General features: G+C 37.5%; 1 protein-coding gene across 1 annotated transcript in view; it reads right to left on the bottom strand.

Moving 5' to 3' along the window:
• Window positions 1–23,993, bottom strand: part of LOC126293423 (unconventional myosin-Ia) — a 693,376-nt gene that overhangs the window by 102,234 nt on the left and 567,149 nt on the right. Inside the window, exon 18 of the mRNA XM_049986646.1 lies at window positions 8,187–8,403. Coding sequence (XP_049842603.1) covers window positions 8,187–8,403 — 217 coding nt within the window. The remainder of the gene's footprint in view (window positions 1–8,186; window positions 8,404–23,993) is intronic.

The following is a 23,993-nucleotide window of genomic DNA, read 5'->3' on the forward strand; positions in this document are numbered from 1 at the left end:
CTGGATGCATATAGACTGTCTTTTTGAGAAACACTATTGAGAAAATGTAGAGAACAGTTATTCGAGGCTGATTGCTGAACAATTCTACTGCCACCACAGTACAATGCACATAATGACCATGAAAATAAGATACAAGAAGTTAGGACTCATATGGATGCATATAGACAGTCATTTTTCCCTCGCTCTATTTGCAAGTGGAACAGGAAAGGAAATGCCTAGTAGTGGTGCAGAGTATTCTCTGCCATACACCGTACAGTGGTTTGCCGAGTTCTACGTAGATGTAGACCTTTTTAGAAAGCAGCTAGCTGCACTTGGTGCAAAAAATGGGAGCTCAAAATAGGGAAATAATTGTTTTTGTCAATCCGTGTCCCACATACTACTGATAGGAACTTACAACATGTGCAGTTAAGATTTTTCCCAATTAACAGCACAAGGAAACTGCAGCCCATGAATTGGAGAAATACACACTCCTGCAGGTCATCTCATAGGAAGAATTTTACGGTTTTGTGTCCTGTCCAATCTGTTGCCTCGGATTTTAGGGAGAAGGTTTTAATGTGCTGCTGGGTGACTGGCTCACCCAGTTTTTAGGTAAGAGGTCCGCCAGTCACGATTACCTCCTTGTTTCACTTCGGTATCTGTTCTCTTTTCCTTGTGTTTCCTTTCCTTTTTTAGTGTGTTTCTTCTCCTCTTGTTTTGCCTCTGTATGTGCGCATTGGGAACTGCGTCAGGCCTGTGTCTTTTAGCCGTTCTCCTTGTTCGGCGTCCGTCTTCGTCCCTTCACCGCCTGTGTTCCTGTTTCTATGCGCTTGGGCGCTGATGACCACGCTGTTTAGCGCCCGTAAACCTCAAACACACACACACACACACACACACACACACATAGGAAGAACTTTGTTCAAAAACTTTGTCCATGATGGATTCTGGGATGGATCTCACATTTAGTAGGATTTCAGTGCTGAGAGCACTGCAGTAGTGGAAAGCTGTGAAGTAGGATATGATAGAGAACTGTTTATTAAAAGCTGGATTCTTTAAGGATATAAGGTGTCAGCTGCCAGAACAAGAAGAAGCAGAAGGCTCGCTTCCTGCTGGGAAACAGTACAGCCACAGTGCACTTTTAATGAGTTTCTACAGGTAGACAATATTATAACTACAGAGGAAAGAATGATGGAGGAATTAGCTGCAGAAAAATTGTTGGCTAATTCCTCTCTCAGTGAAGAAGAAGAAGAAGAAGAAGAAGAAGAAAGTGTATCAGTGTTTACCAGTTCCCAGGCAACTGCAGCAGTGGAGGTACTTGAAAGACATTTTCCTTGTGTTGAAAGGTGTGAAAATACTCTTGAGGCTCTTTATGAATTGGAGAAACACACTGAGGGTATATCAAACAAAAGAGCTGAACAAAAACAATAATTGTCACAACTGTGATTTCTTAAAGTTGTAAAAACTGAGCTATTATTAAAATCTGAATGTTTATTAAAAAGACACAACATTCCTATCATGGATAGCTCCAAAACCTTCGTTTGGCTTTTCCAGAACATTTGTACCTTTGAAAGTGATTTCACCTCATTTACACTTTCCCTTCACTTACACCACCAATCCTCAGATCCCCTAAAAGTGTAAAGTGGTGTAATCACTGAATTAAAAGGTGGCACCCATACTCATGCTAATAATATAAAAACTCATATTTGCATACAATACTGAAATATGCTTACTGTTCAGGCTTTAAACTAATCTACTTTCAAAGTGCTAAGTGAATGATTAGGAATCACAAGAGGTAAAATAGTTTTATAAATATTCCGTAAGTATTAGTTTTTGGGGAAGGACATGTTTTAAACTCTCTGAATCACTTATATAAAGAATTACAATTTTAGTATCTCACCACCTCATGGATAAATTTCTGCAGACACTCACACACAGAGGTGTGCTAATACACCACCTACAAAGTCCTATGGAATCTACCAGTTATGAATTTGTGAAAGAACTCTGACTTCCCCCATTGAAACTATAGTTCATACTCTACTGGGTGAGATACCTTAACATGTCTCAAATCAGAATGGGAACTTGCATCCATAAATTTATAATTCCTTTAACACCTGTGATTACTGTTTATTAAATATTATCTTTGTTCTGGCCCAGTGATTGAGACTGGTGCCTCTGGCTTCCTGATAATAAAGTACTGTTTTCCATTTTGTGTAAAGCAATAAAGGCAGTTTTTACTCTGATAATACACTTTGTTACTAACTCAAATGAAATATGCAGTCATCAAAAATTAGAGATTATTACTTCAATAATGATGAATGCATTAGTATAAAATAATCAAAGTTACTTTTTAGTTCTGAGCAAATAATAAAAAAGTGGAGTCTTATGTAATTACAATCAGTCTTTCAATCACATATCAAATATTGGAAGCTCATATGAATGTGAGTGAATGTTCATGTCAGAATGTAAAAATGGCTGCACATCTATTATCATGTTGTGCTGCCCAAACTGTGAGATATGTTCTCCGTAAAGATGGTAAGGGAAGCTCCATTGTATTGGTAAACACCATTTTCAATTACTTGAATTCTAGGTAGTTCAGAAAAATCTCTGAAAGGGATCAACAGTTTCAACCTCAGAAGTTGAACAAATTCCCTGAAGAGGCAGGTGGGAATTTGCTTGAATATGTGAACAGGGGAAAGAAACAGTCTCACATATTTCAAAAAGGATTTACTATGTCAATAAATTCACTTTTTGGATTTCTCACAGATCTGAAAAATGCTGGGGGAACTGACAGCCTTACTACCAGAAAACACTTTGAAAATTTATTTTCTAGAATATTTGGCCTTCGTGCATTTCATAATAATCCCACACCATTTGAGTTAAAAAAACAGAATTTTTCAACTAATACAGGAGTAAAGTGTATTTTTGAAAAATGGGCTTATTTCTTCATCACCTGAGTGGTTTGCTACAATATCCGTGTTTGAAATTATTTTTGCACCTTTTCACAGAGCAAATATTTCATATTGAAAATGCATGATGGAGTCATTAGAAACACTAATACAATCAAGATTTCTCACGATCAAAAAGAAAAAAATTGATTTATATGTAAAAATGAGATCTTTTATCCACATCAAATTCTTGAATGAAAGAGCCAAATGGAATGTGATGAAGTGGGTGGGCTTCAGTGAAACGAAAGCTTTGGCCTGCTCATTTTTAGTAACTTCAAGTTAAACTTTCCACATCAACGTTGTACAATACATTTCATCATCTATCTCATTACACTCTCTAAACATGTCTGAACTAAAGTAGCACATAAAACTGTAAAATATTCTCTGTAGTCACATGCTTAAGCCTTAAATATGAATGATGATTATCAGATGCTACGTTTGGATATTGACAAACACTGTAATCAGTGCTGTTATTGCTTAACATTTTCTTTGGAATATTTCGGATGCTAATTTTTTCAAATCATGAATGAAATCTTTATTACTCATTGAAAATAAGAGACCTGAAGAACTGTTTTATAGAGCGTAGTTCCTGCTAGTGGGTGCTTGACTGTGCTCATGCTGGCTGCCCAATGACGTAACATTTCAATGACCAATGAGAGTGTTCATGCTGAAATTTCCTACCTTCCTTTTCTATGTACCTTGTATAAGCACTGGTCATAATGTGTTGTTAGTATACTTTATGGAAGTACCAGTAGCAATTGCTTCTGCCTATTAATATATAACTTGATTTGATCCAAGTCCTGAGGGCTCTCCTTCAAAATGCAATTGACAGAACACAAGTGTGTATGAATGAATGATTGAATAAATGAATGAATGAGTTGTCACTGAAGTCACTACAGACAGAGCACAAGCTAGAATTTGGGAAGTAAGGAATTTGGCTACATTCTTTTCAAAGAAACCATCTTAATATTTATGTTAAATGAGTTAAAGAAACATTGGAACACCTAAATCAAAAGTTGGAGTCATGAATGATGGCAGTCAAGTTTAGGCTTGCTCTGCACATCTATGCCACACTTTCTCTAACAGCCAATGGCTGTTCAGTAGAGTTCTGAGCATCCTGCTGTGAATGCTGTATGCAATTATATGTGATCACAGCAAATTATTTAGTGAATTTTCATTCCATTTGTTGTGAGTTGTCATGACTGATGGTGGTGGCAAGCGACAAATTGTACACAAGCAAGCTAGACACACAATTTGTGGGCTACATACTTCCATCATGCGCAAAACGTGTATGTGTGCCGTAACTGTACACATACACTGTCAACAATGCAGTACCAGTCCTCGTCTTCACATGCATGAACCACCATCATTCGTAGATTGGACTATTGATGGCCAGGTGAGGTTTTGAAGTGCCTTCCTCCCAAAAGTGAGCCCAACATATTTCCACTGTTCCACAATGATCGGTGCACATCTGTGGAGTATATTACAGTTTCCTTTCCTGCAGCTGTTCTTTGAACACCAGAGCAACTGAGGGGTCACTCCTAAATTGGCATCTTCTAAGGATAATGATGCAACACAAAAATGTGACAATGTACTGAAGTAGTGAACAGAATACATAATGAAATGAAAACAATGCAGACCAAAATAAAGTAAGTAATCTGTTTATCATATCAAAGTAATAACCATAACTGCTAATACTTTTATTCCATTGTAGGGCAAAATGTTTAGTGCCTTCATTAAAAATGTCTGTAGTTGCCTACAGCACCATCATTGTACCCAGTTGTGTACCTTTTTGTGTGAAGCAAATCGATGCTCATGGGTATCTTTTTTCATGACTCCTAAAATATGGACATTGTATTGAGAGAGACTGGGACTGTATGGTGGATGTTTGATGGATTCCCAGGAAAACTTCTGTAACTCAGTCAAAAAAACATTGGCAACATGTGAAGGGGCATTATCCTACAATGGAATGATGCCGTCCATCAACAATCCTGTGCGTTTGGACTTGAAGACGCGCTTCTATTTTTGCGAAGTGCCTTTGTATTGTTGTGCATTAACTGTGGTGCTGTGTTCCAGAAAGTCATTGAGCAGTGGACCCTTGCAGTCAAAGAAAAAGTTAATCATGACTCCTAGACACAGTATTCTTATTGGTTCAACTACTTTGCACGGCCCTTACATGTCCACCATATAGTGCCAATCTCTCCCCATACTTCTTTTTGGCCCAATAAAGCTGCCCCAAAGCAGTATGAAGTATGTTTTCTGGCAATAAAAATGCATAATAGGAGCTGAGCATCATGTTTTAACTGACCATATTCTAAGTTTATGTAACAGGTATATTACTCTTGATAATTTAGGGCATATAGAATCTGTGCGTAAATGAGGAAATTGATCTTGAAGGAAATTCTTGAAGATACCCAGAATGCCTCTATGTTTCCTGTCATATTGCAGATAAATTACTTCAAGCTGAAGAAAACAGTGTAAACTGAGTACTGGAAGCAGTATCTTTTTTTCTTTTAGTTGTCTTGTGAATCCTGATTGATTTCCTAACATGAATCACACTCAATCTGTAGACACATAAACTAATAAATTCCTTGACGAATCTACATTTTTTACACTTTCCTCAACACTCCAGCTGTGTGCCTGTGATATCTACATTTTCATAAACCACTAAGGAATATGCAACAAACCCAAAAGATTTTGCAAGCTGGCTCTAAACATCTGAGAGCTATAACCTATGCGCAATGCACACTTGTCGTGTTTAATAATGGCACCAAGTGAAATTGTTCAACCTGAAGTAGACATAAATGTTTAGCTGCAACTGTCCTGTATTCTTCTATTATATCATCATATGTGAAAGGACACAAGGGCTTTGCTAAAAGTAGTGCAATTTTGTAGCTCAACTGAACAGTGCACTCGTTTGATTTTTCTTCCTCTTCTTCTTCCTCTTCAGAGTGTTTCTTTTAAGTTTTAAAACCTCTTACACATACTCATGGCCTTTACCTTTTCTGTTTCTGTAACCTTTGATGTGATGATAAGACATATAGTGCCTTTGTCATTGCATATCCTCAATATATTCAGTGTTCTGTGATACGCTAAAAATTTTGCGAACTCATCTTTCGTCACACTACAGATTGAAATGCACAGACATCGTCAATGTTACACAATTCCGACTTACCACTTCTCCTATTAGAATACACTGCTGCCAAAACTGGTTCTTCCCTATTCCATGGTCAGTGCTTCTGACACGTTGTCACGACACACAGCGTGCATCCATTTTTCTCTCTTCCCACCGTGTGCGACAACTGTTCTGCTCATGAAGAAAAGTGTGAGCAGGTGTCAGTGCTCACACTCAAAATTAGTGAATTGTTTAGCCCTGTGCTAGACAGAAAGTAATCGATGGAAGTGAGTTGGGAGGGGAAGAGAGAAACTGTGGGAGGCCAGGCTTGAATATAATAGGCCGGTTCAAATGTGTTTAGTAGGTATGCAGATATGAACAGATCTGCGCAAGACACTGTGCAGTAATTACAAACAAGGTGTCAATAATTAAAGTTCCAGTTTCAAAACAGTGTAGAAAGAGAACCACTGCTCAGAATGACATCATATCTGAACAGTATTTTATTGACACAAAGAGAATTAAAATAAAATAAAAAAAATCTGACCAACAGATGGCACTGTAAGCACCAGAATATGCACACCAACAGCCACGTTGTACATGGCTGTTCCTCAGTTGTGGAAGACACCCAACATGACTTTCTTCATAAAGGATAGCGCACTGCTGGTAAAGCTTGTTTACAAGAATGATGACAGCATGGCAGTAGCCCTGGAGAAGTTCTGTGCACTCAAGGGTAGGATAAAAGGCATTGGCCCAATTTCTGCTAAGGGTCTGGAGAAAATGTTCACAAAATTCGAAAAGACAACTTCTTTTGAAGTGCAATGTGGCAGAGGGAGGAAAGTAGTTGATTTGATGTCTGTCAAAGATGTGGCCACAACATTGCAGGGTGGGTTGAGCATTGGTGAGCACACATGCCGTGCACAGGGAATTGTCCAAATATTGGATATGCTTGCAAGCATGGTGCATAAAATCCTACAAAACATCCTTCATTCCTATCCATGTTGAGCAGTTACTTCCTCCTGACCTGCCCACAAGACAAACATTAACTGTGGAGTTTCTTGCTTGCTTGGAAATTTACTTTGAATGGCAGGTGAACATTCTGTGGACAGATGAAGCTCATTTCCATCTCCAAGAACATGTCCAATATGCAGAATTGCAGAATATGGACAATAAAAATATGCACACAATTTTTTTGTGGAGATGAGTCATATGGGTCTTGTTACCTGTGCCATCACTGGTAAATGGCATTCCTCTGCACACTGCATAGCAAGTGAAGTGGCTGCTACAGAGGTATCTCACAAATGCTAGAATTATCAGCTGTCATTTCACTACAGCCTGTCTATTCTAATCACCCGATATTAATTCTAAAAGATGTTCCATTCAGTGCTCTAATCATGAAGTGGCTGAATTAAAGGTGCACATGGCACAGTGTTTTCTGAATGTGACTCCTGAGACACTCTGATCTTTGTTTTTAGAACATGCTGTTTCTCAATGCCAGCTTGTTGTAAAAAAAGGTGGACAGCATACTGAACATATCTTGCACCAGTCTCACGACAATTAGAAACCAATGTAATTTTGTTTTTATGCAGTTTTTGTGCATGGGACAATTAAAAACTGATGTCATTTTGCTTTTTATGTGGTTTTTGGCTCCAGGACAATTAAAAACCAATTTTTCCCATCCAATGTGTTACTTCAACTCAAACATAGTGATTATATTGTGATTCATCTGTCATTTGTACCCATTAATATGCTTACATCACCAGCTATTAGTAAGAATTATTATTTTTTGGTTCTCTGACATCCCTTGCGTCAATAATATGCTGTTCAAATCAGACGTCATTCTGAGCAGTGGTTCTCTTTCCACAGTGTTTTGGAACTGGAACTTTAATTATGGATGCCCTATAGAATATTAATAGATTTGCATACAACAGACTTATGTGGAGTGCTGTATCAAACCATAATTTTGACTGATAATAAGAATTCTATAGGGAACAGAAGCAAAATAATGCACATGTCATGTAAATGGGCATAAATGTTCTATGACATCACAACCCAATAACCACTTTAAAACACATTGCTTGCAAAAAGAAGCAGTGCAATAGTTAGGACCACTTTCCATTTTTCAGTGCAAAAACTGCAAAATAAGCACTTACCGATCGAGGACTACGAACAAAGATCTTAGTTCGTCCGAAAGCAAACTCTCCACTCGGAATGGGCAGATCGCGCACGAGGTAGCTGACGCCCTCCACGGGGGTCCCCGCCCAGTGTGGCCAGGTGTGGGGAGATAGCATGTGGTAGCGGCTCAGGAACGAAGAGTACGTCTGCCGGTGGCAGAAACCCGCTCGCCGCACTCGCACCGTTTCCACAAGCCTGCACAGATGATGGAGAAATTCTTTTCAAACTGCAGTTTCCTGACTTTATTACAAAGTCGAAAATTAGCAGAGTAACAATAACAACATGCAAATTTTTGTGCTGAATAATTCAACAATCCTAGAAGGGGAAACAATTTTAGTTACTGGGGAGAAAGCACGGACAAGTGTCCCGCAGGATTCAATTTTGGGTCCACTCCCATTCCTTATATATGGGAACAACTGTCCACTTAACACACATTAGGGAGAATCAACATCATTATTAGAGAGACAGCAACAAAACAAATTGTTAACAATATATTTGAAAGAATTATTATGCAGCGCTCTGAAAATTGGGTGATGTGAGCATAAAATGAGTCATTTCACATCATCACAATTTATCACGCAAATGATCCATGGAACAGAGAGTTACTTTGACATCAAATTCAGTTAATTAATACTCCAAATGGAAAATAAAAGACTACCAAGGGGTCCTGCTGGGTCCACGCGTGTTCTTGTTGTAAGTAGATGGTCTACCATTAAATATTAACACTTGTTCAGCCACATTCATGAATGACACCTCCATGTTGGTAGGAAAAACACTACTGAAATGATTCCAGTAGTGCAGAAAATGTTCTAGGAAAACTTGAATCATAAAAATGGACAAAAACTGAATGTCACAAAGATGCAGATAACGTAGTTTGTCTAAATCATCATCAATGTGCTCTATAAAAATAGTTCACAATAATAAATTGATGACTGAAATAGGCCATGTGAAATTCTTGGTCATAAACCCCAACAAAAGTCTAAACTTGAAGATGCATATAGATTTCTTGACAAACAAATTAAATATCCTTGCTTTTTCAATGTTTATTTTATCTGGGACCCCTCATATGGATACAAGAAAGATCAACTATCATAGTTTTATTCAGTATGGGATAATTTTCTAGGGAAATTACACTAACAACTCAAGGCTATTAGTACTTCAGAAAAAAAATCAACAGAAATGTGTTCTGCTCATAAAAATAAGTCATGTTGCCCACTATTTAGGCAATTAAAAATACTAATCATTCCTTCATCGTACATTAAAAAAATTATTTTCTATACAATAATCAATATAAATCTGAAATGCAGTGTTTCAACCATAGCTATGGTACTCATCACAGGGAGAACTTCAAACTTCCCTCACACCACTTAAAGCTTTATGCTCAGACACCACTGTCCATGGGGCTAAAATATACAAGGAACTACAAGGTAGGAACATATTAAACATGGATGTTGGCTCTTTTGAAAGTTTACTCAGTAACATTTTAGAAGAAAAATGTTACTTGATGTGTTTCCTGTACAGTAGATCTAATGATCTGTACATTGTATGTATTGAGACTAATCGATCACATTTCACATTTTTCAATAGCTCTTCTAACTGGTGCTAATTACCCTCAAGTTAAGCAGCAAAGTATGGTTCTTGTTGTTATCAGCTGGGCAGTTTCCTTCACTATGTCTGTAGTCCAAGCAGACAGGTTGGTTCTGTTACAAGCAGTACTGGCTAAAATTCACGCAGTTTTGCTGAGGAAATTTACATTATTAATTTTAAACGAAGCAGTGTTTAGAAGGACGTGAGACATAGTTGTAACCTATACTCAATGTTATCCAATCTGCACATGAAGTACACAGTACAGGAACCCAAAGAGATATTCTAAGAGGGAGTTAAAGTCCAAGGATGAGAAATATTGACTTTGAAGTTTGCCAATGACATTGTAATTCTGTCAGAAATAGCAAAGGACTTTGAAAAGCAGTTAACTGGAATGGATACTGGCTTGAAAAGAGGTTACAAGATGAACACCAACAGAAGCAAAACAATGGTAATAGAATGTGTTCAAATTAAATCAGGTGATAATCAAGGTATTAGACTAGGAAATGATACACTAACAAGTAGAATATGGCAAGCGCCATAACATGATTTCCCAGAAACTTCGCTTAGTGGAAGAAGGGTCAAAATAAGAGAACATGTGTCTCGGTTTGTCGGTAGATATTTTACCATTTCTGTGAAAATGTTGGTCAAAGATTATGAAGTTCTTTATTTACCTTTTAATGAGTAAGTAATTCAATTGAAGAGGGGGTCCAATTACTAGCATCATGGTTTCACACTTTCGTGCCCGTTTTCGAAACTCGATTATTATTTTTATTTGCATTTATCTATCCATGTCCATACAAGATTGGTACACAAATGTTCTCCAATGTATATTACAATAATGTTGTTCTTATTTGTCTACTAATTCTATGTTTGGTGAACGAATTTATAAAAAGAATAAAAATAAATTAATGGAGAATTATTTGAAACTGTTGTTAGTGAAATTCCCGTAGTGTATCTTGATTCATAATGAATTGAAAGCACCAACCAGTTTCAGGAAAAGTGACTCATTATTTTGCTGTAAAATTATTGCCAGGATGTGAAATCTTCAGCAATGTTAATAATGTTTTGTTCCCGAGTGAAAGTCATACAAGGAAATGTCGCTGTGGCAAACCTGCCATTGCACGATACTCGTGGCATTCAGAATTTATATGTTTTGTAGTTGGTATCATTCCAAGGGAATGCATCTAATCTTTCTGAAGAATAAACAAAAGAACAAAATATAAGAATTAAGAACTGATATAACAATGAATTATACGAACATGAGAATTTAAAAAATTTGTAACCCCTGAAAATATCATGCACACATATATTATATAATAAATGTATGACACTTACTGTGAAATCTGGCTGTAATTTTACAATTAATATAACATCTTTATATCCCATAACTGGAAAGGAAATATTCATGTATCATGTATGCAAAAATGATAAGCTGCAATGCTAGCCACTATGCAACCATTTGGCTAGAACTTGCTGCACACTAAGAGACACCTAAATTACATCAAATGCTTTGATGTTTTCTCAGAGACGGTCGAGTATCTAAGAATAAGCTGAGACACGTGTTCCTTTATTTTGGCTCCTCTTGCACTGAGTAAATTTTTTGGGAAATTGGGTTACAGCACTTGCTATGTTCTCCTCATACACGTAGTACATAAACATTGCTATTTGTGCAGACTGGCAATAGCAAGAGAAGCATTTATGAAAAAGAGGCATTTGTTAACATTGAATATACAGTTGAGTGTTAAGAAGTGTTTTCTGAGCTATCTGTCTGGAGTGTAGCCTTGTGTGAAAATGAAATGTGGACAACAAACATTTCAGACAAGAAGGGAATGTATTCCAAGGCCAGTGCAATCACAAGATCTCTCTCTTATAAATTCTTTCTTATAAGGCTACATGAATTTGTTGCTGTGTGAAACTTCAATAGAAATTCCAGGACTTGCTGGAACTCAGATAGCTGCCTGCCTCACTGTACAAAAGACGACACGGGTATTTGAGAGCGTGGGGCACAATTTCGTGCAGAGTTGCAATGCACACAATGAGACTGGTAGTTGTAACTTTGAACAGTGGCAAAGAACTTAATTGTTCATTTTGATATAAAACTACATGTGAAGGAAGGGAAGGATCACAGGGGCAGGACTACATACAGGAACTCCATAACACAGCAAGGTAGGACTATCCTGCTTATTCTGGAACCAGCCTTGACATCAATTTATTTTTCTTTTCCTTGTCTGATCTCTTTTTGTTTATAATACATACACAACTGTCATTCAAAATACCCTATTTCTTGCCAAGCAGGAATTCAAAAAAATCTATTATTCAGCACATAATTTTCCAATTACAGATGACAACAAATGGTGATTTCAGTGGTTTATTAGAGACAAACAATGAAAAATAAAAATACACTGTGCATGTCAATGGATAGAGGAAGGCTCAAAGTTTTATTTTTGCACAGACACTACATCATACACTTAATGTGAGCACCTTGCGTTGCTCAAGAAACATCAAAAAGGTTGTCAGTTTCATTCCACATACAAATCAATAGGTCCCTGTTAACAGAATTTGTGGCTTCAACAATTTGATTTCTCATCTCTTGAAGAACAAAGACCTTTATGTACACCCTCTGAAAAAAAATTGCAAGGTGCAAGGTCAGGTGATTTGGGAGCCCAAAAGCAATGAACAAGATCTTATTGTCCACCCCTTCCAAGCCAATGTGATCAGACTGTGTTGTTAAGATACACTGTATCTCATGGTGAAAGAGAGGCAGGGCACTATCATTCATAAAAATGAAACCATAGGAATCTTTGTAAAGCTGATGAAACAACCAGTTTTGCAGCACGCCCATGTATGACATTCCTGTCACAGTTTCCTCTGCAAAAAGAAAGCTCCATAACCTTTGTGAACAGAAATGTCACACAACATATTCAGTTTTGGTGAGGCCCTTTCAGGTTCAATGACAATACCAGGATTTTGTGACCCCATATTCTTGCACTATGGCAGTTTACTTTACCTAGCAGATGAAATAGGAATTTGACTGGAAAAAGTTTCTGCCATATTGTGGAGAAATGAAATGAAAAATTTGTTACGGTTGCCGGGGACGCAATTGCTACAGTAACTACAACTTGTAAGGCTTCATATGCAGGTTTCATTTCAGAACACACCACACTGTTGTTTGAGGAAGTCCAAATTCCTGGCCTGCCCATCTTGCAGACTTATGAGGGCTCCTTGTGAAGGCATTCTGGATATGTTTGACATTTTCATCAGATACGTGTGACTGTCCAATGTTCCCCCCTTTGCATAAGCAACCAATTTCCAAAAAATTTTGTATCTCAGTCATAAAAGTGCTCGTCCAGAGGCAGTTTCTTGCCGAGCTGAAGGCAGAATGCATGTAGCACTTGAACAATGGATTGACTTCGTGCAAATTGCAACATACAAAATGATTTCTCTTGCAGTTTGTATGTATGGGAGGGAACCACAAAGAGCTGGCTCTGCAAAAAGCAGCCACCACTAGGATCAACACATCTGGCTTTGTGCTTTGGTTATGGTAATGGCACAACATAAACGCATAATGTCTCAAATGGGCATATATCACTGTTCATACTGAATAGGTGGTGCAATTTGTGTCTTGTTTTGTGGCAGCAATGTAAGCCACTGGGCCACAGAGTCTGATGTTCCTTGCAAGGTGTATGTACTAAAGGCTGGAACATTTTCAAATTTTGATTTTTGATGTGAGAATATCTGTTCTAAACTTTGACTATTGTCTTCTTCCAATGTAACTTAAAGTAAGTAATCTTTCTATGTTATGACATTTTTCATCTTGGTTAATGTTTCTGTCAAATTTATTTTTCTACATATTATTTTATAGGGCTTTTAAATTTTCATTCTGATGAAGACATCCTTAGAGGTGTCAAAACCTAGATAAATGTTTAAACAATTATTTGGAACCGGTTGGCTGTGTTATTTCTCCATTGAAACTTATATACAGTTGCTGAAAGAAAGTCAGGTTCAAAACTGTATCGCCTGGAATTCTACAAATTTTATGTGAAATAGTAAACTGTTAGGAATAAGGAGGATTTGAACTATAAAAACTCTCCGTCCTCAGTCTTTTAGCTATTCTGGTGCATTCAGAAAGATTCAACCTTATCGAGGCATTTTTATTTGTAAACAAAACAAAATCAAAATGTAGTGAGTAGGCACCCAAATCATCCAGCAAACTTATTAAATTTATTTTTCCTAGCAAATAATATGCAGAAGACCTACTGAAATCAGCAAAGCAAATAAAACCTATTGAAAGCAGCAATACAATGTCATTAAGTTTTTTATACACAAAGTGAAATTAGTAAATACATATATCCTAGCCATGTAAATGCAATATCAGTTTATAAGATGAGATTACCAAACTTAATTCTGGCATTACCATAAACTTCCAAAATTCGAATGTCACTGAATTAAGAAAACTAGCAGGGCCATCTATTGGTTCTCTGGAGTACTATGCCATGATGATTAACATCCGATCTACTAAGCTGAGGAGATGATTTTTGATAAAACTTTTAAATTACAATATATATTCTTTTACTTGTGTTTCGATTTTGATGAAATAAAGCCTATACAGGCTGTACATAAAGTCCGGGAACACTTTCCATTATTTATTGCACAAGACCTAAGCATTGTACAGATGTCACACATACTGCACTTTAAAGAGAAACTCTAAAAGTATTTTCTTACAAACATTCGATATGTGAACCGTGAGTGACCCAGCAGATGTCAACCCGGTAATCAACTTCTTGCCATACCCGTACCAGCACGGCATCATCGACTGTGGATGTCGCTTCCCGTATTCTCTCCCGGAGCACTGATACATCACGTGGTAGTGGCAGTATATACACCAGATCTTTACTGAGTCCCCACAAAAAAAAAGTCAAATGGAGTGAGATCTTGTGATCAGGGAAGCTATTTCATGAAACAGCTACCCCCTTCTGTAGCACGGCCGATCCACCGATGTGGCAGCTCCATGTTCAGGTACCCACAAACTTCACGATGAAAATGGGGTGGTGGAGCCCCATCCTGCTGAAAGATGAATGGAGAGTTCAATTGCATTTGAGGCATCAGCCATTGCTGCAAGACATCAAAGTAGGAATATCCAGTAACAGTGCTCTCGGTGAAGAAGAACGACCCGTACAATTTTCGACTTGACAATGCACAAAAAAACATTTAACTTTGGGGAATTACACTCAAATTCAATGCATTTGTGTGGATGATTTGCACCCCAGATTCGACAATTATGTCTGTTCACTTTCCCGTTAGTGTGAAAAGTGGCTTTCCTGTTAAAAATTAAGTGATCAACAATGCCATCCCCATCCTCATTCAATTGTTGCAACTGTGAACAAAACTCAAAATGCTTGTCTTTTTCATTGTCAATGAGCTGCACTAGATCCAATTTGAAAGGTTTCATAGACAGCTTCTGTTGCAGGACTTTCCACACTGTCATTGCAGCCTTTTTGAGTTCACAGGATGCATGACACCACACTGATTTCTTTGGACTCCTTATGAATGTCTCTTATACAAGCTCCAAATTCACTTCACTCACACTGGGACATCCATTTCTCTTTGCCGGGCACAGGCAACCTGTCATAATGAATTTGTTGTGCCAGTGCTAAATGGCCTTCCTTGTTGGTGGCTTCTTACCATACTTGGTTCTAAACATACACTTAACAGCTGTAGCACACTAGTTTTTGTCAAACTCCAACACATGGAAAGCTCTCTTCGCACCTCAACTCGCCATGTTTGCAACTAGTGTTGACTATCAGCAAATTACCAAACTGTGATGCGGCGGTATATGTGAAAAAATATCTGTCAATATTTGGTTCTTGTGCAATAAATAATTGAAAGTGTTCCTGGAATTTATGTACACCCTGTATATGGCCCCAAGCTAAATTCAATTTACCTGTGAAAATTTTGTTTAGTCATTTTGAAGATTAGCATGTTTATAGTGAAATATAACGGTTATACAATTTTATTATAATTTAGATTTCCTGTGTATGCAAACAATTAGAAGGTGAAATTCCTCATTCTCCTCTTTTCAGCAACTGCTTTATTTTTTCCAAAAACTTCACATTTTGAAACTTATTTGTACTCAAAAGTTTAGTGTTTTAGAATGTTCCAGTCTTAAAATGTAATTATTTCCAAAATTCTGTATCACAGTTTTATAGCTATGATTTTTTTGTTTCCAAAAATACAGATTTTCATTAAAATAATTTGTTAGTTTATTAATGATTCCAGTAAGAAAATTTCACTATCTGAAAATTTTCTAGCTTGTTTTGGGAATCCCTTTTTACAGGGATCTTCTCTCATATAAAATAGTACCACTAATTTTGCTATTTTCTAATTACATTGCTGTTAAACAAATTTAAGTCATATGGTGATTTTCATGTTAATATCCAAAATGTAATAGCTCTGTATTTCAACAAACAGTAATTTTCCATATTAAGGGCATCTATACATAATGTGTGCAGGTTTCAATCAGTTGGAGGAAAACATTCATTATGTAAACACCATGTAATCGGTACTAACTTTAAGTGTTTATGTACTCTGAATCAGTCAGTACCCAGCAATGAAACTGTAAACATTGTGTTGTACTCATTACACAAACAATATATGTTTCATCAGTTACAATCAGTCATTACTGGGCAGCTAAAGTGCATAATTACTGTGCCAATTATTTAGAGCACTGTTAAAGAATATATTATGCTGCCACCAGTGAACTTTGCAAAACTTGGTTAATTGGTGAAGCTTACTGATTACCATACAGCAAACAGCTCTGGTCATAGCTATTGATGATAACTGATATTCATACATTCCAGCTATGTCATGGATCTGGTTGCTGGAAACTCAGTTGTCTGATGTTGTTGTTGCTGTAAAAACATTGTTATTTACACTGATCAGCTAGAAATGTAAGACCACTGACCTACTACCAATATAAACCCATCCAGATGATAGCAGCTTCACCTGGGGAGGAACAACTGCTAGTCAGACACATGCATGGTGCATATAGTTTCAGTGAGTGTACTGTCCACATGTAGAATGGGGAAGGTGCACCATCTATCTGAGTTTGACTGAGGGCAGACTGTGATAGCCCAGAGGCTTGGCATGAGCATTCTGGAAACTGCACGTCTTGTCAGCTATTCGAGGTGTGCTGTGGTGAGTGTCTTCAACACATGGTGAAACCAAGGTAAAACCACGTACGTCGTGGGTTTGGTGGCCTCCCATCATTACAGACGTCAGACGTCATAGGCTGGGCAGACTGGTAAAACAGGAAAGGTGGTAAACTGTAGTGGAACTAACAACAGACTTTAATGCTGGGCAGAGTACAAGTGTGTCTGAACACAAAGTACACCGAACATTCCTAACGACGGCCCTCCACAGCTGATGGCCCGTGCATATGTCAGTGTCAGCACAATGACATCGACAACTAGAACTGAAATGGGCATGTGACCATTGGCACTGGATACTGGCAGTGTGGTAGAGCACTGCATGGTCAGATGAATCCCAATACCTTCTTCATCATGACAATGGGAGGGAGTGAAACCATCACCTTCAGTGGAACAGCTCCTTGACACATGTACTGTGGGACGGAGACAAGCTGGCAGCAGCTCCATCTTGCTCTGAGGAACATTCACATGAGCATCCGTGAATCCAGGGGAGCTCATGCAAGGCACTATGATGGCCAACAAATATCATACACTGGTTGCAGACCACGTGCATCCCTTCATGATGATCATGTTTCCTGAGAGCAGTGGCATTTTTCAGCAAGATAATGCACCATATCACGAGGTCAGGAGTGTGATTGACTCATTTGAGGGAAACAGTGGTGAGTTCCAGTTGATATGCTGGGCCCCTGACTTGCTAGATCTGATCCTGATGGCATCAGAGCTCATCACCCCTGTCCCCAGAATTTATGGAAATTAGGTGACTGGTGTGTGCAGATGTAATACCACCTCCCTCCAGTGACTTATAAAGGCCTCACGGCTTTCATAGCATGATGTGTTGCCACTATTATCTGTGCCAAAAGTGGATATATTGGTTATTAGCTAGCTGGTCATAAATTCCTGGCTGATTATTGTACACTGCCTGACAAAAAAATCAAATACCCAGAAGAATGGTTGGAAGTCAATGTAACTTCGTACACATACACTCTACTGGTTGGTAAGTAAATGGTTAAAGCTGAAATTCTTTGTGAGAGGTAGAACAGCAACCAGAGTGCATTAGTGTTGTTCATGTTTAGTGATGTTACAAGGCTTGGTAGGTTATTTAGAAGATTTGAACAGAGACAGATGTTCAGTGAGCACTTCGTAGAACAGAGATATTAAGACATAGCATCTTGCATTACGCCAATGTAATTAAGAGACGGAAGCAGGCAGACAGCTTCATATGCGAGTCACGTCTTACATGGCAAATATGCTTAGATCCAGTAGCTAGCTGCAAGTAGTTTTGGCTGTGGCTGAAAGGTGTCAGCATCTATGAAACTACCTAGTAATTAAGACTGTATATTTGAGAAACAAAACTGTATTTATTGTGATTATTGCAACTTTCATTAATTACTGCAAGCACGGTGATGCCTGTTATTTGGCGCTCTCTTGAAACTGCTGAAACGAACCTATTTCTAACAGGTCGCAGGAAAATATTGCGAATGGTGGTTTGAAAAGTGTTACATTCAAAGCAGATTTCCTTTTACGCAAGATGAATTATGTGCGAGAATGTACGATGAACTTCTTAAATCACAAAGCATTTGACTCTCATTTAAAAATAAACTCTTTGAGGACGACCATTTAGAAGAATTTGGAGCCCAAAAGATCAGACATTTACGTCGTTTTACTGGTTCATTTGTGTGATGTATCTTAAAGTGTAACACGCGCAAGAAAGATCAACATTATGTGTGGAAGCTTAACTTCTCTTCCAGCTTATTAATCTTTGAGACCAATATTATATGTGAATGCTGTTTAGATTAATTTAAACCATTAACTTTTCTTATTTGTGTGTTCTTGCTACTTAAGAGTGATCTTGCTATTGGCTCACTACATCATGTGTCCTATGCTGCAATCAGCTGGCGAGATCACGTGACAGGAGCTATGACTGGCTTACAAAAGCGCATCGCAATCTCCATTTCAATGTTTTGGAAAGTAATATGTGGTGTTTGGTGGAATTCAAATTTATACCTTCACAATACGAAAATTTGTTCTTTTGATAAACTGTTCATAAAAAATATTAAGTTGCAATAGGTCAAAAGTAAAAGATGTGGAATTGCGCAGTTTGATATTAATGTTGGATTGGTTACAACGTATATCAGTCAATCAGAGGACAATATGTTCATGCATATTTTGTGGGTTAAGAGAACAGCTTTGTGAAGCCAAAGGTGAGTTAGGATCTCAGGTGTGATCATGTTTCGATGTGGATATAAGGAGCTCTGAATAGATGTGAAAATTTTAGGGAATAATGGTTAAAATTTGACTGTGAGGTGCTGCAAAGTTGATGTGGATTTATGAAAAAGATGAATACATGAAATTCTGATTTTAATATGCAAACTGTGACTCTCAAATAACCAGACTCATGGTATGTTATACAATGCGTCACCACAAACTGAACATTCGTACTGGGCACATTGGGTAATATTTCAGTGAGCATTCTGTCATAGTCAATCTGTTTCATCAAGCAGTGGAAAATCCAGAATGGAATGTAACAGTATTATGAAAAGGAAAGTTGCTACTCACCGCATAGCAGAGATGGTGAGTTGCAGAGAGGCACAACAAAAAGACCGCCACAAATATAGCTTTTGGCCAGTAAGGCCTTTGTCAAAATTAGGTGACACACTGCGCCCCAGAAGAAAAAGTCAGGTGGTGTTAGGTCAGGCGATTGTGGAGGCCAAAGTCCCTGTGAAATTATGTGATCACCAAAAACGTCAGCAAGCAGTGACATTGAAATGCAAGCTGTATGTGCTGTTGCGCCATCTTGTTGAAAATAAAAATAACTGTTCAGAATTTCACTTAAAACAAGTTCTCCTATGAATGGGTACAGAATATCACTGCAGTATCATTGTGCGTTTATTGTTTTGTTGAAAATATGGGACCCACAATCCGACACCTAGAAACTGCAATCCAAACTTATATTTTCACAAAATGAAGTGGTTCCTCATGAATACACAATGGATTTGCAGTACTCCACATATGACGATTTTGCGAATTCATGTATCCGGGTAAATGAAACTGCGCCTCATCAGTGAAAAACATTTGATTAAGAATATCCCTTATATTTTGTTGAACAAAATTTTTGAAGCATTAACAATAATGCAGCCTCTTGCCATGATCAGTATTTTTTAGTTCTTGCACGACTGTCACTTTGTATGGGAAAAGTTATAATTTTTTCCTTACAGCTGTGGTGGCCATTCTGACACTAACATCAATTTCCTGGGCGAGTTTTCTTACTGACTCATGGACATTTTATCAGAAATATCGAGCAGTTTATCCTCAGACAAAATGCTAGGAAAACCACTTCTGTCACTGAGTCCATACTTTGAAATTTGTTAATCAAATTTCTCACAGTACCGCAATGTGGGAGTGTTGTCTCTGGGAAAATTGAATTAAATGTTTGATGAACTGAAACTGTGTATTTACTGCCAGCTTTGAACACTGTCTAAAACACACACATTCTTCAATGGTTAGCATTTTAACAGTGACAAAAGCGAAACTAAATAACAAAGGAACTAAACTTAAATGTTCATGTCAACATGTAACGACACACACCAATGATACTACTGACGCTGGCTGAGATAAACAAAACAGTGGAATGGTGGGAGAGTCCACTTGAAGGGAAGTAACCCAGGCAGGTGAACAATCATATGGCACATGCAGCTAACAATCAGACGGCACTGCGGAGAGACTTTTTGAACACCCCATATTATAATATGGATGTAACTGTTTTTTGCTTTCATTTCTTCGTCTTTTCTTAGAGAGAGTTACAATAGCGCAAATTTTGTAAGTTTGTTCCTATATATGTCGTGCAGTTGCTATTTAAGAAACTGTATTTTCCACTTTTTATGTCGAGTACTTGCACATTTATTAACGTACAGTTTATCATTCCCATTAACATAATAATACAAAACATGTAATTTCACATATGAGTTGGAATATTGTAATTTGTGGAATATTCCGTGAGAGAAGTTGAGCTTTCCAAATATATTGTTAGGTGAAACAACAACAAAAATGTCTGGAAGTGAGTAAGGGTTGGATGTCTGTGTTGTACGTGCGAGCAAAAGAGTGATGTGTTAGTGGCCACTGGTTTTAAGACTGTTTCATCAGCATATTGAGGATGGTTTTGACAAACATCATGAACTTTAAATCCAAAATATAAAATCACTAAATGCTTCATATTGTGGACTGACATCTTGAAAAATAATGTTGAAAACATGATGTTCGGAGAGTCTAGTCATGTGGTTGCTGTGTGAATGGTATCCAGTGTGTGCACTGTTTTAATATGCACCACAGACCATAAATTTAAAATGTAAAGATATTAATGTACTCTCACATCATGGACTAGAATCTCATAAAGTGAACACAAATATTACGATCTGTGGACAGTGCAGTAAGATATCTGCCAAGTGGACGATTTTTGCTAAGCAGAGTGACCTATGATCTTTATGATCACACAGATTATATTATTATTTATTGTGTCAGAAACTAATAAGATGTAAGCTAACTGTTAGAGCTGTGAAGAGACAATTACATTGAGATGTATGTTTTCTGTGAACAGGGTAAACTGTAAGTTTGTGGTAAGGCAATTAACTTCTTACTGTGGGTTAACATTTTGCTCAATAATAATTGGAACACCATTATATTGGGACTGTGAAGTAATGTGTCTAACAAATGAATGGTTTCAGAGGCACACTGTGGAATGACACATACGAAGTGCTCCTCTTTGCTGATCAAGCAGTGCTGAGAAAATATTTAGAAGTGTTATGACGTTGACATACATCTGTGTTTTCTGGGTGAAGATGGTCTAGTCTACATTGATAACTGCAACTGCTACAGTCATTAAAGGGACTGTAAATATTGTATTTTCTAGCTGCATCTGCAAACAAACACTCATTGTTCAAAGGAGAGTTACTGTAGCAATCTTTACATGGCTTACACTTATGGTTTACAGGCCAGGATTGCCGGATGAAGATGTGCCGAGGACATCAGTTAAGTGAGTATTCATTGAACCTGGCTAATGTTAGGAAATTGTCCTTTCATGGACTAATGTCAAAAATATTTTTGTAGTAACAGTACCATTTGTGCTGAAGGTACTCTTACTATTTCTCATTATTTTTATCTAGATAACATGCCCTAATTCCCAGGCATTTGAAATAATGTTTTTTGTGTTGCAAATATCAAACTAAAATTGATGTCATTTGTCAAATAACTTTCCATAACCAATATTACGTTTGTTGAAAAGTATTTTATCTTTAAATTCTTCCTTCATTCTTATAAAATTTATGAGCACTACCTAACTATTGGCAGGAATACAACATATTTCACTCTTTGTTTCTCTTCTCCTTTGGCTACATATAAATATGTAGTTGTAGTATACATGAGTTTTACTAACACGTTTCTTTCGCAAGAAAAATTATACATCAAATTACATGTTATTTATTGCAGTGTAGTAGTAGTAAAATGCACACCTCATATAGTGTCCACCATTATGTCAGTTATCTACAGAAAAATACAGAAAACAGAAGCTGTGCTTTGATTGAATCTGACAGAGACATGTTGCATGGATTTTTTTTATATAGGGTGGTCCATTGATCGTGACGCAGCCAAATATCTCACGAAATAAGCATCAAACAAAAAAAACTACAAAGAAAGAAACTTGTCTAGCTTGAAGGGAGAAACCAGATGGCGCTATGGTTGGCCTGCTAGATGGTGTTGCCATAGGTCCAATGGATATCAACTGCATTTTTTTAAAAACAGGAACCCCCATTTTTTGTTATATATTCATGTAGTATGTAAAGAAATATGGATGTTTTAGTCGGATCACTTTTTTTGCCTTGTGATAGATGGCGCCGCAATAGTCACAAACATATGGCTCACAATTTTAGATGAACAGTTGGTTTAACAGGTAGGTTTTTTAAATTAAAATACAAAACATAGGTACATTTGAACATTTTATTTCGGTTGTTCCAGTGTGATACATGTACCTTTGTGAACTTATCATTTCTGAAAACACATGCTGTTACAATGTGATTACCTGTAAACACCACATTAATGCAATAAATGTTCAAAGTGATGTCCATCAACCTCAATGCATTTGTCTATGCACGTAACGACATTCCTCTCAACAGCGAGTACATTGCCTTTCATAATGTTCTCACATGCATTGACAATGCGCTGACGCATGTTGTCAGGCATTGTCGGTGCATCATGGTAGCAAATATCCTTCAACTTTCCCATTATTGTTGTTGTGGTCTTCAGTCCTGAGAGTGGATTGATGCAGCTCTCCATGCTACTCTATCCTGTGCAACCTTCTTCATCTCCCAGTACCTACTGCAACCTACATCTTTCTGAATGGGCTTGGTGTATTCATCTCTTGGTCTCCCACTACAATTTTTACCCTCCACACTTCCCTCCAATACTAAATTGGTGATCCCTTGATGCCTCATAACATGTCATACCAACCGATCCCTTCTTCTAGTCAAGTTGTGCCACAAACTTCTCTTCTCCCCAATCCTATTCAACACCTCCTCATTAGTTATGTGATCTACTCATTTAATCTTCAGCATTCTTCTGTAGCACCACATTTAGAAAGCTTCTATTCTCTTCTTATCTAAACTATTTATCATCATTGTTTCACTTCCATACATGGCTACACTCCATACAAATACTTTCACAAACGACTTCCTGACACTTAAAACTACACTCGATGTTAACAAATTTCTCTTCTTCAGAAACGCTTTCCTTTCCGTTGCGAGTCTACATTTTATATCCTCTCTACATCGACCATCATCAGTTATTTTGCTCCCCAAATAGCCAAACTCCTTTACTACTTTAAGTGTCTCATTTCCTAATCTAATACCCTCAACATCACCTGACTTAATTCGACTACATTCCATTATCATCGTTTTGCTTTTGTTGATGTTCATCTTATATCCTCCCTTCAAGACACTATCCATTCCG

Source organism: Schistocerca gregaria, chromosome 10 (assembly GCF_023897955.1).
Source record: "Schistocerca gregaria isolate iqSchGreg1 chromosome 10, iqSchGreg1.2, whole genome shotgun sequence".
Lineage (NCBI taxonomy): Eukaryota > Metazoa > Arthropoda > Insecta > Orthoptera > Acrididae > Schistocerca > Schistocerca gregaria.